At 49.5% G+C, this 13,752-nt stretch overlaps 1 protein-coding gene across 1 annotated transcript in view; it reads left to right on the plus strand.

Annotated features, from left to right (window-relative positions):
* The window catches only part of LOC135397805 (uncharacterized), a 73,989-nt gene that overhangs the window by 36,370 nt on the left and 23,867 nt on the right, over nt 1-13,752 (plus strand). Inside the window, exon 4 of the mRNA XM_064629369.1 lies at nt 8,711-8,795. Within this exon, the coding sequence (XP_064485439.1) occupies nt 8,711-8,795 (85 nt within the window). The remainder of the gene's footprint in view (nt 1-8,710; nt 8,796-13,752) is intronic.

Raw genomic sequence — 13,752 nt, forward strand, 5'->3', positions numbered from 1 at the left:
CTTGCCTCCCAACGAAAGACACCGCCAACGCGGCGCCCACCGTTCAAATTTCAAATGAAACCGCCGGAGGAGAAGCGGAGAACGCAGCACGCAGGCGAGGAAGCGCGAAGTGCCGTTTTCAAATTCTGGCAACCAATCAGGACACGCTTGTGGCGTCCGACCAATAGAGAGGCACGGATTTCTTCGTGCGCAGTAACACGCATTTTGATACAGATTTTGCGAGAACTGTGGGGGGCTGGCTAGCATTCTCGTGGTCCTTAGGCCAACAAACGGTTCATGTATTGGCTCCAAGAACCCCAAGGCGTTAAATCGCAACCTTGGATTTGTCACCCCCGACTTCCGGGACATCACAGAGGTCCGGCAATACGGGAACGACGGTATCGTGTGTAGTTCCCGGAACCTGGACGTTGTCGACGCTTTGTTTCGGTGGTATCCCCGTGCAGCTGTTCGTTCCACACCATCTCGCCTGCACGAATGGCGTCGTGAGAGGCGTTGATGTTTCCCTTCACGCGTGCGAGCTCCTTGATCTCTTCAACTCCATCGCCTTTCGCTGCAGCCTTTCGCTGCAGTCGCATGGAAAACGGGAGACGGATCCCCACTGGAATGGTCATTGTGACGTTTGCCGGTCATTGCTGCCTCTCTGAGATCAAGTCCTGGCCGCTCATCTTTCCTGTGGACCCCTTCACTCGCAGGCCTCTTCAATGCAAACGCTGCTTTTGTTTCGGTCACACTACCAAGAGCTGCAAGTCCGATGTACGCTGCCGACGCTGTGGTGACCAACATGATGAATCCTCCTGCCCTGATAGGTCGCCGCTGAAATGCTGCCTGTGTGGTGAAGCTAACCGCTAAGCACCGAGACCGGGAGACTTCCCTGCTGGAAATCATGGACACGCGCCACTGCTCGCGGTATGATGCTGCTGCTGTCTCGAAAGGACGTGGGTCCAGCATTGCACGAAAGGCTTAGACACCTGTTGATGGCAACCTCGAGAAGCTGATCACCAGCGCCGTCGAGGCAGCTGTGTCCAAACGGAGGGACGAGATCAGCCCCTTGATTACTCTAGTCACGTCTCTGCTCCCTACTCTGTCAGAGGCTGCGATGTCTGATGCTCCTAAGGTTCCCTCCTCTGCCACTGCGGATCCCGTGGTTCATCCGCCGCCACCTGCACCCGTTACCCCTCACCCCGTCGCAATCCTTCCTCCGCTCTCTCTGCCTGATTGTGCGGTCTCAGATTCCATGATGGATGATGATGATGTTCCCTCTACCTCAAACCGCGGTGCCTCTCCTTCACCACCTCTGTGCTCTGCCTCCGTTGGCAAGCGCAACAGGAACAACATTAAGAACTGCAGCAAGAACGGCAACAATCACGATCATAAGAACGGCAGCAAAAATGACAGCAAGACCGGCGGCAAGACTAAAGGCGGCTGCGGTGTCCTTGCGGCTGCGGTTGCTCAGTATATCCTCGGGGACGAGTAACGTCCGCTGCTTCAGTGGAGCTGTTACTCTGTTTTTTTAGCTTTTCCTGACTTACGCTCCTTAGTCTCCTCTGTCTCCCCCGATGTGATACTGTTACAAGGAACGTGGCTTGCTCCTTATCGTACCTTTTCCCTCCCTGGCTTTCACTCCTTTCGGTTGGACAGGCGTGCTTGTAGAGGCGGAGACGGCCTGCTAACCCTCATTTCCCCTAGGCTTGTTCACTCTTCGCGTATCATTGTGTAGGTGATGTCCGCGGAATGCGAGGTACTAGCGGTGCAGCTCCGCATGCCGGGCAATCGCCCCTTGTGTTCTATCAACGGTTACTGTCCGGCAGGATTGCTGTCCTCTTCTACCTTTGATCATGTGGCTTCCAAGACGGCCGGCGACTACATTGTGGCGGAAGATTTCAACTCGCATCAAGTCATGTGGGACAACAGGACTGATGCCCGCGGCAGCGAACTGTGGGACTGGATCTGCTACCGTAACCTTTCTCTTACAAATGATGTGTCAGTGACCTTTGCACGTGGCCCTTCGCGCTCCGTTCTCGACCTCACGCTGTACAGCCCACGCGTCCCGGTTCTGTCATGGAAAGTTGTCTCCTGTGGAACATCAAGTGATCACCTTCCTGTATTCTTCGAGGTGCCCTCGTCAGCCCAACGACTCTCTCCCTCGTCACCCGCCACAATCGCTCACTCCAGGAAAAGAGAGTTACTGCGCTGTTGCAGGCCTGCAACAACACGCTAGTGGCTGGTCGCGCTGCTGCCGTGTCTATTATTTACCAGGCCAATGAGCCCTCTTCTTTGCAAGTACGCAAACGCTCACCTTCCAACTGCGCTCCCTGGTGGAACGAGCGCTGTAGCAGGGATTATCGTCGACGGAAAGCTGCATGGAAGCAACTGCTGTCTAACTCGTGCCATGCCAATTGGATACGCTACCAGATCCTAAAGGCCACTTTCAAGAGGGCTGTCTCTTCTTCCAAGAGTGCATTTCACAACGAGCACAATTCTTTCCTATCTCTCCCGAAACAACGGAGGGCTCTTCACCGGTGCATCTCGTTTATCCGGGGCCAGTCATCATGTTCACCTGGTGAGCTCCATGTTTTATCCGATGCAGACGCAATGTCTCGACTTGAAGGTGTTGCCAAGGGCCTCGCGGCGCGCTTCCGTAACACTGTTCCCCTACATCATCCTCCTTTCTCCATACCGCCACACCCTGGATTCGTAGCAGTCGAATGGGACGAATTGGACTGAATTATCCGTGCGCTCCCTTCATCTGCTCCCGGTCCGGATAGCGTATCTGTTCGAATGATGAAATTTCTGTGGTCTGCTCACCCCCATGTCTTGTTTGACATTGTCAACACCTCTCTGAGATCGTCATGGATCACCCTGATTGGAAAGTTGCAAGGGTTATCCTGTTGAAGAAGGTTGCGTCCAAGGGCCTTGCCATTGACAATATTCGGCCGATCGCGCTAACGTCTGTCGTGTGCAAGACCGTGAAGCGAGTGATTCACGGCCGGTTGTCTGATTTTGTTGCGTCCAACAATATTTACAACTGTAGCCAGATCGGCTTCCGTCAGCGTTGTTCCGTCTGGATGGGCCACGTCAACCTCAAGAGCCAAATACGCCGCGCGCAGGAGAATGGGGACTTCTCAGCTCTTGTGACATTAGACATTGCACAGGCATACGACAGCATTGAGCACCGTGTTCTGCTGCACAGGCTGTCTGCTGTTTGTGCCCCTTCCTATATTATCTCCTGGGTCAAGAATTTTCTGTCTGAAAGATCTTTCCAATGCTCGACCATCACTTACGCAGATGACATCGCCTTTTTCACCTCGGCCTCATCGCTTAACTTGTTGTACACGCTGACCCAGCAGTAAATCGACACTATTGTGGCGTGGACGACATTCGTTCATCTGAATATAAAGGTCCAGAAATGTGCGGTGCTCCTATTTCCGCCTGCGGGCTTCCGTGGTGTGGTGCCTAGCATCAATCTTTTGATAGGCAATGACCGCATCAACCAAGCTGAGTCTCTCAAATATGTGGTTGTGTGGTGTGATCACAGGATGGATTGGGGCTGCCACTTTGACCACATCAGCAGAAGAGCCTCTGCGGCACTGGGTTGCATCCAACGTTGCTCCAGCGTTCGTGTTGGTATGCGCAGAGATGCCCTTCTTTATGTTTATCGATGTCCGTCCCATCCTGGAATATGGCTGTGTTCTTTTCTCTCATCTCCCTGACTACTGGATAAGCAAGCCTTAGAGAGGAAAGCGCTCCGCATGTGTCTCGGTCTCCCCAAGTATACTGCAAACGAAACCCTGCATCTTGAGGGGGTTGCGCTCACACTGAAAGCCCACTTTCATCTTTTAACAGTGAGCACTTTCCTCTCTCTGGCGCATAGCCCCCTTGCTTCCCTCCACATTAAATCGCTCAGAGATTTGGGTTCCTAGACTACCAGGCGGTGGCGCAGGTCCAATATTCCCCAGTTGATATTTGCCGAATATCTCCTGTCGCCGCTTAACGTTTCGCTTGTCCATGTCCCCCAGCCGGTTGTGCCTCCCACGCCAATCTCTGTCCAGGTTCTCAGCATCTTTCATTCTGATGCCAAACATGGGCCCTCTCAGTTACTTCAAAGCAGAGCTTGTCACTCACGTGCCTCACTTTCCCCATCACCTGGTCATCGCCACGGACGCATCTGTCTCCGCGGAGCGGGCGGGAGTTGGCATTGTCATTCCCCAGCTCGACTCGCACTGTCCCGTTCGCCTCCCTGACTACGCACCGGTCTTTCACAGTGAGTTTCTGGCCATCTTCCTAGCGCTGCTGAAGGTTCCCATTGCTTTCAAAATGCTCATTCTCTCTGACCCTCTTTCTGGAGATAGCCTCCCTTGAGAGTCCCACAAGCACTTTGCTCGCCACCTGAGCTGCTTTTGCACCTAGCCACATCTCACACTTCCTTGTCACCTGGATTCCTGGCCACCGCGGTCTCCTGCTCAACGAAGCCGCTGATACCCTGGCTAATATGGCACTCTCCGGCCAATCTCGGATGTCTTTGCTCCAATAGCAGACATCGTCCGGGCGTGCTACAGACGTTTCCTTTCTCTCGCGCGGCGTCGCCCTCCGCGTCCTGGCTATGAGCAGCTCTTATTCCGTTGGAAACCTGAGCATTGTGGCTATCGTGAGATCGAAACGTCTGTAACGCGCGCTCGGTGCCTCTCCCACCCATTAAACTCCTATCTTCACCGTGTTGGCCTCGAATCGCCACCTGCGTGCCCGCACTGCGCTCAAGACGAGACCTTCCATCACTTCTTCCTTGATTGCCCCTCCTATGTCACCATTCGTCGTCGCCTTCTCATTCCCCCTCTTCTCTCTATCGGTTCTCAGCTCTCCCTGACAACTCTGCTATCCCTTGGAGCCTCCCATAACGGTGTTAGGGACCGCGCTATTCTCCATAGTATCATCTCATTCACCTCCAGCTCTAACCGGTTCTAACTCTGTTTTACCATCCTGTTGACCGCACCTCATTAGTCCTGGCCGATCTCCCTTGCGGATAAGGGCCATCCCGCTTGAGGAGCAACAACAACAACAGTTCTACCTAGCCTAGTCGTCCTAGCGTGAGGCCACGACCATCTGCCCGCAGTGACATTCCATCATCGCCGGTCAGGACTCATGTAGAGGAACACCACCTCCTCTACATTTGGTTACCCGAACAACGACCACCATGTCCGGCGTAATTCGGCTTCCTACCATCCCAAATTTCACGACGACGGCTATTATAGGGCAGCAACATCTGCTCACCTTGTCAGGACAGCAGACGATGGCGATAGGGCACGCCTCTCGTGAGTCACCGAGCACGTCTCTCCACCGAGGCCCGTAATAGGAGGCTGCGCTCGCTTCTTCTGAAACGGCACTTTTCGGCTTCAACGCCCCGTACCGGTTGCGGTACGCTGTGGTCCCGCAATCTTCTCAGGCCTCCACGTACTTCGCGATGGCACCCCCCGAGCATCACCAGCGACCCTTCAATGAGGAACACGCTCCACTACCGGTATCGTTACGTCGCTGCCTTACGCCCTGACGCCGCACATGAGTCGGCTCGGCAACGCTTTCTGGAAGACGCTCGCGGAAATACCTCGCGCTGCCCCCATCGTCCTGCTACCACTTCACACGACGTGAGCTAATCACTGGCGCAGCAGCACGACGCACAGCGCACTACATCGACCGTCCGCAACAACATTCTACAACGAATCCTGCCGCGCCCGCTGGAGCGAACTCGACCCGTATGCCAAGTTGTCCCTCGTCCACATGCTGTCGTCATTCCTCCCGTCGTAGTGTCGATGCGAACCTCAACCACTCAACCGCAAGCGCAGCTCCGCGCATGAGGGGGGAGTGATGTGGCGGCCCGTGGACGGCGATGAACACGTGCTTCTGCTGGCGCTCGGCACTGCGCCTGCAAGCCAGTTCTACCGGCACCGTCCTAGCGTGAGGCCAGGACCATCTGCCCGCTGGGACATTCCATCATCGCCGGTCAGGACTCATGTAGAGGAACACCACCTCCTCTACAGGACCAACCAGCCCTTAAACACACAACGGGAGTCAGACAGATCCGGCGCCGAAACGCCAAGTGAAGCTAAAGATTTCAGCCTTCCGTTTCCGTGAGAATACAGAAGGCTAATGAGCACCTGCAGATTTGTTTTGAAGTCTTCGTGAACAACATGTACTGCGCACTGCTTGCCCTATTTCGACTCTCTCCAAGTAAGCCTAGATGGATTCACGGCCAGGATAAGTTTCCCGTCTTTCGCAAACAACTACAGACTAGTAGTAGTAGAGCATGTTGGATTTGGTGAAACATACGCTTGGCGAACGCAAGAGGAGACAACGAACAATGTGAGCGGCGAGGTAGTCACCCTTGGAGAGAGGAGAGGTCACTTTTCTTGGGAAGGATTTGGGGCCCAGTCTCGGTAGGACCGTCTTTGTAACAAACCTTAATTGAAGTTAGACGCAGTGTCTGTGCTGTTCGTACGTGTGTCGTTCGTCCAAGTAATACACTGACCTCCCTTTGCCGAAATAAAGTCGGCAACACGTTGTTGCACAGTCAGGAGACATTTGTTGCGGAAATAAACCTCCGACCACAAAACAACAGCGAAACGAACGGCAGGAGCTCAACAGGAAGAACAATGTGCGTCACTTCCAGGGTCTGCTACGGCAGCGCGACGATGCTCACTAGGGGCTGAAAGCGCTCCGCGGCCGAATTTTATATCGTAAATATGGCAACACTTCACCGAATATACATAAACCTCAGTCGAATTCCGCATTTTTGTTATACACGTCGCACTATGAAGTAAACAGCTTTATTTTTGCGGGAGGCTTGAGGCCACTGCTGGCAGACGAGATGAGCTGTTGGAGTTGGCACTGGCATAGCCTCTTATCGTATACTACTTGCCTGCCCAATGATCTCGAAACACACAGGCACCGGTTATCCACAATGTTGGCGCTAGTTACCTAGGGTGATGATAGTTCTGTCGATGCGATATCCGCAATATCGGTCATGACGCCGTCCTCCTACATACAGAGTGTAGATCATAAGGGTAAGCTCTCACTTTGCGACGCCCGACGCGATGTCGTGAGCGGTCGGCGGAAGTAGAGGTCCATTTCTGCCGCCTCATGAGAGCACATGATTTTCATGTTCCCACCACACTGGCATTCCGTCGTCGAAAGCAGACGAAAAATCAGGCGGTCTTTCTGTGTCACCTTATTGGTCGGCAGTATATCATTCTCGGCAGCTCTCGCTAACGTTGTGAAAGATGTTCGGCATGATAATTATCTTGGCTCGATGTCTCTCCTTCCCAATGCCGGAAATGCGCGTCTATCTTCGCCGCTCGCTCACGACGTCGCGTTGGGCGTCGCCGTGTGAGAGCTGGCCCCGACCAGCGGGCCTAACACTGACATGACACTCAAAAGATAACTTATCAACGCTAACTGACACCAGGACTGGGCAGTATTACAAATACATTGTATTATAATACCGTTACTGTAATACTTTAGAGTATTTGTATTACGTATTATAATACCCATCTGATAAGTGTATTTGTATTATGTATTATAATACAAAAAATTCGAGTATTACTTGCATTGTATTACTGCAAAAGTCGTAATACTTATGACATGTCCTGCCTGAGGTGGTGGGTCTTACACGTGTATGCTTTCCGTACCATTCCAGTCCTACGAACACGACCTAGTTCTGCCAACAGAGGATCACACTTCAACGTGCAACGAAGGGACGATTACAGGAGCAGGCTGACTCAAATTTCTGAGGAACTTCTCCACTCTGGATGAACAACCCGGAGCCCTTAGGGGGTCATATCATAGAATGGAGCCAGGGTCGGTGCGTCAGAAAGTAAGGCAGAAAAAAGGGGGTTATAGACACACACACACACACCTGCGTCCCGCGATAGAATGCCCTGAGAGCTGTGCACTGTGCCGTGCGAAGTTGGAAGTCCTCAAGTACCTCGATGACAAATGCGTAGACTTGCCCATGTTGGACGACTGCCCATCAGTTAAGAGTGTTTTCTTAAAGTTCAACATTAATTTATGTTCGTCCGCGCCGGTTGAATGATTGTTTTCGTTTGCGAACCTGCTACTCAGACCAAACAGACGATCGTTAGAAGATGGCGTATTTGAAAAGATATTTCTTCTTAAGTGCAGTCAACTGAAATAAACATGCGTTGACCGGACCGGTGGCTTCAGAAATATGTCTGGGATTCCTTTTATAATAACTGTCTGCCACGGCACAAAAGTATTACTAGTATTACTTGAGTAATACAGGGAAGTAATAGTATTATGTATTATAATACTTGAAAATAAAATGTATTATGTATTAGTATTATAATACCATTTTTAGCAAGTATTATGTATTTGTATTATAATACAAATTTTGAGTATTCCTGCCCAGCCCTGACTGACACAACAACAATAAAAAGAGCCACACGCAATGTTTATCCGTATCAATTGAAGCATAGACCATTTACTCAAAACGCCATAGCAATTCGTAATAACAATGCTTTTACGCCACTCTTTGGTGAACGTCGATGTTCAGAGGCGCTGTTGTCAGCGAAGCCATCGATTATTACCTTCACTTAATATTATTGATAGAAGCTTTGTTGAACGTATCATTTCTTTCAAGTCACCCTATGATACGTTGATCGCGAATGTAGATTTTTGTTCTTCAATATGTTGCGTATTTCAGGGGTAGAGACGAAGAGTCGTGTGACTGAGTGCGTAGCGCATGACGGATCACAGGAGCTGCTACAGGAACTTACCGACGACCATGGGTAAGTAGCGTAAGATTTGTTGTGATACAGTTTTACACGCATGGTAATCCTAAAGCAGCAACCATTATTAGTCATTATGTTTCTCTTTTTTTTTAAATTTCGTTTGCATTAATTTTATTTCTCATGGAAATGTGGGTCGTGTACAAATGGATAAGCCTGACCAGGTGCACGACCCTGTAGAGTAGCCAGTAGCAAACGCGGATACGCACAACACAAAACAGATATTACAATTCAAAACAAAATGTAGTTCAAGACATTCTTGTGCAAAAAAAAAAAAAAAAAGCTATATCATCAAGACATCAAACACATTTTTATGCACGTGTGGAAAGTTTCAAACAAATGACTCCATGAAGTCTCCCTGGTCAATGGCACATAGATAACAGAAAGCCAGCGCACTCATTCATAGTGAAACTGTATAGCTGAAAGCAGCATAGACACAGACGAGCAGTGTCCCGCATTTCGATGATGATGATAATTGGAGGTTTTTGGCGCAAAAGCGACGTCCCGCATTCTGAGAGCAGCAGCAACAACAACAACTTTATTAGGAGACCATGAATGGGGAGTTTCATCGCCAGGGGCGCTACTCTACCCCATTGCTGGCCGTGATGCGGGGGATGAAATAATGAGCGATAAGGATCGAAGTCCTATGGTACCCAAAAAGCTGAAGAGAGCTTTGAGGGCAGAGTGGGTTGGTGGGTTGGATGTTGCCACGAACCAAACAATTTGTGAGAGAAGGGGGGGGGGGGGGCTAGAGTCCAGCGCGTTAAGGGATCCGGAGAGTACGGTTCGGGAAGGTTGATAGTGTGGGCAATGCAATGCAGAAGAATGTGCTATAAATCTTCTACAGCACCGCAGTGGCTGCACTGGGGAGAGTCAACTTGCCTGGAGCAGTAACGCCACTGCGCTGTAAAAGCCACATCGAGGCGCATTCGATAGTATGTATCTTGACGAGTGGTATGTTGAGGCATGAGGAAAACGAGCGCTGGATCAAGTCTGCCCAGCATGGCTGGGGGCTGAATGTCCGCGGTCCATTGGCGGGAAGCCAGAGGAGTCACGAGGCGTCGAAGTACGAAACGACTATCCCCTCTCAGCAGCGCAATACGCGTCGGTCTCCGAGACGAGAGAGCTGCTTCTGCGGCGCTGTCGGCCTGTTCGTTCCCTTCGACACCGCAATGGGCTGGTGAACGTCGATGTTGAGAGGCGCTGTTGTCAGCGAAGCCATCGATTATGGGTACGCACGGTAACATTGACACATTACCATGGGATCTGGAATATTGTAGAAAATCCTTGCTTATGAGTATGCTTCATTTCAGCACGTTGACAGTATCTGATTAAACAGTAGCGTTGAGAGTAGCGATTGAACATTGTCACTGGCCGCCGCCGCCCGTCAACGGACCTCGATAAAGCTTTGTTGTCGTCAGCATGTTCTTTGTGAAACACATACCCAATAAGCGTTGCCCAATGCTACCGAGAGCAGCTGTTGCGAACAAAGCACCTGCAAAGTCGGTTTCGGAAAGGCGGCCTCGGCGCAGGTCTCGGAACCTTGAGCACAACGACAAATCCTCGAATTTCGTCTCCACTTTGACGAAAACAAATCGCGTAGTACTGGGCAGAGTGCGCTCCAACAGCTGATTCAGTTTAAAAAATAATAAAAATGAGCGTTGTATCGTCTACTTCTCTCCTCGTCCGTGTCTATGCAGCTGTGTGCTATAGTATCATTATGTGTGACTACCAAATACCAGACATGTACAAGATACTCAAAAATGTATTTAAGGTAATAAATACTGACGTTAGAATGTAATTAAGATATAGAATAAATACATGAAAATTAAAGTAATTAAGATGCCATACCAGTCGGGGAGCAACTCCGATTCCCGATTTTCCCGATTCTAGATGGCGCCATGGTCGCCGTCCTTATCACACCGTTCGCCTCCGACTCCGAAATAATCCCCGTTGTGCATGGTTGACGTCGCGAGTTTAAGGCGGCCCGCACCCTCTGCGCTGTTTGTTGAGAGGTAAAGTGTCGGACTTTGACACGAAAGATCCGCAGTTCGATTCGAGACATTCACGTCTTTTTGTTATTTTTATTAGTACTTTGTTATTTTTATTTTGTTGTTATATATTTATGCTACAATTATTGTTCCCACGAGTCACTGGCGTCTGTGCTGACTGATTATGGAATTTTTAGTAGCTCTTCGTATTGTTTTACTAGTGCATACTTACAGTATGCTGACGTTCAAGTGTGATCAGATAGCACGGATGGCAATATGGGCAGTACACACACAGATGTTATTATAAACGAATGTTGCCAGCAGTGAGTCTGAGCACAAGACGATTGCCAATTAAGAAATCAGGAAATGGCCAAGGAAAAGTAACTTCATATGCTATCATAGCTCGCCCGAGATGTCGGTATCTCGGAGACTCTCAACTGGATGTACCAGCGGTTGTAAATGAGGCTATAAACACACAGCGCTTACAATGCCAGTCAGGAAAATCCTAATGGGCAGAGTGTAAGACTACGCAGAGTTTGTTCAAATGACACAGATTACGCTGAGAAGCTTGACGAACTCTGCAGTACACTTGCCCAAAGGGACTATCCAGACTCCCTCCTAACCGAATTCCGTCGCAAGGCACTCACACTCGATCGAGACGAGGTTCTGGAAAACCGAAAAAATCCTGACGCGTGCCAAATAAGCTTCATCACAAGATATTCCAACGCACTTTCAAACATCAAAGCCATTCTACAGAAGCACGAGCCCCTCCTTCAAAGCAGTGACCGACTTAGCAATATATTCACAAATCCCATACAGGTGACATACCGACGCGCAAAAAACCTGGCAGACTCCTTGGTCAATGCCAAAATCAGCAAAACAAGCACCCCGTACACGGGAACACGACCCTGCAACCTCTCGCGCTGCAAAACATGCAAGCACGTTCAACACGCTAACTCCATCAAAAGCGCTGCGAGCAATTACACCCACCCCGTTAACCACGCATTCACATGCACAAGCTCCAATGTCATATACTGCATTGAATGCGGCGATTGCTCTATGCAATACATTGGTGAAACCGGCCAACAAATGAACAACCGCCTTACCGGACACAGAACCGACACGTCCAACAAACTCCCCAAAGCAGTCGCCGAACACTTTAACGTTCCTGGTCACAATTTTGACAACATTAAACTATATATTCTAGAAACCGGGTTTAGATCCACACGTGACAGACGTGATAGGGAGTCTTATCTCATATACAAGTTCAACGCTCTTCACCCGTCCGGTATCAACAAATCACAAGGCACCCTAGAAACACTTCACAAATAAAATATGCTTTTCCCTTCTACCTCCATTATCATCTGTTATGTTCTGCATGGCCACTGCTTTCTACTTTCTTTATTGCATGTCACAACTTTGCGTTACAAAAAAAAAAAAAAAAAAACCGTTGCTGGTTCTGGAATTTTCCCCACGTAATCACTAACCTCCATATCTTTCGCTATGCTTGCCAATTCTTGCCTGTTGTCCCGTTTCGTCCACGTGTTCGTGAACCTTCCATTTTTCTGTAACCGGTCTGTAGCCTAGATCACTACGTTCACATAATCCCCTCCACACTCTAACAAAGCAGCCATTCACTCCGGCCGTAAAACCCCGTACGGAACCTTTCTTCCCTCCGGGCTGTTGACCCACAATTCGCATGAACCTTTAAACACGTCACACCTAACCCTTTAAATACCATGCGAATGATGAGGACGGTGCCCAGAAGAAGAACAGTCTCTGTTCGAAATATCGGCGGCTTCTGTCCTGAGGCAACTCCTTCCTAGTGCTCGAAACAGTACTTCCTTTTCTTTTTGTTTTTTTTGCTGCACTCGCTTACATGCAGTTTACCTTGATAATAACTCTATTATTCATGGATAGATGAGATTTTGGTATATATATTTCTGGAAAGTAAGCATTATCAAATATTTGAATTCATTTGGTGCAAAATACTTTTCAAAAGTTTCGTCTCAGAATAAACTTATTATTATCCGGAAACTTCAGTAAGGTATCTGAAAGACTCCTTTCCCCCATGTTCTCCCTTCTTTTTCTTTCACATTACACGGGCTCAGAAAAATGGTGTCAGTCGACAACCCCCAGTGACAGGGGACTCCCTTTCTTCTCGGATCGGTGTGCTAGTTTGCAAAGCCGTACAAAGGAGGTGAAGGGCGATAAAAGCTTCGGGTCGACACACAGCAAACCAACCAGCTCGCTTGCTACCTAACTTTGCTTTCGCAACCAAGGAAGATACCGAAACGTCGAGTGGCGAGGCCTCGCAGCGGGAGTCGCGATATCCCCAACATAGACTTTTTTCTTTCTGGATGCAAAGAGGAACGATTCGACAAAAATCAAAGGACACAGGGTAGATGTTTCTTACTCATGTTTGTACAGCTATCAATTACTTTTCTTCAAATAACAGCTTAGGATTTCGGAATATCCAGTTATAATATGATAAGGTCGATGCGATGGACTGAGGACTCTGAAAAACAAGCCTAAACTAACCTATCCCCTGAAAACTAACCTAGGATCCTGTTCTAGCCTAGGTTCCCACCCGGGACGATTTCTCCGGGGACGATTTTTTCGTATCCCGGAAATTACAGGAGCGCCGTTGTGAACAGCTGAGGGAACGGATCATAGCCGATCAAGTGCTATCTCGCTATTTGTTTAGATTGGGAGACGGGACTTTTAAATTAACATTCATGATAATGCATAGTAAAACCATTGAACATAAATGCGGTTACACCAGCTGCACCGCTTGCATTGTGCCGATTACATCTGTTCTTCCTGTTCCTCTCTCGCAAAGTTTGCTGAACACAGATAACGCGGCAAGACGAGGAAGCGATTCTCCAACAACAAATACATTTTGACTATGACACGAGGTGATTCGTCACTGGTGATTTTCCAACGCCGTGTTGCCTTCTATGTAT

This window comes from Ornithodoros turicata, chromosome 6 (genome assembly GCF_037126465.1).
Source record: "Ornithodoros turicata isolate Travis chromosome 6, ASM3712646v1, whole genome shotgun sequence".
NCBI lineage: Eukaryota > Metazoa > Arthropoda > Arachnida > Ixodida > Argasidae > Ornithodoros > Ornithodoros turicata.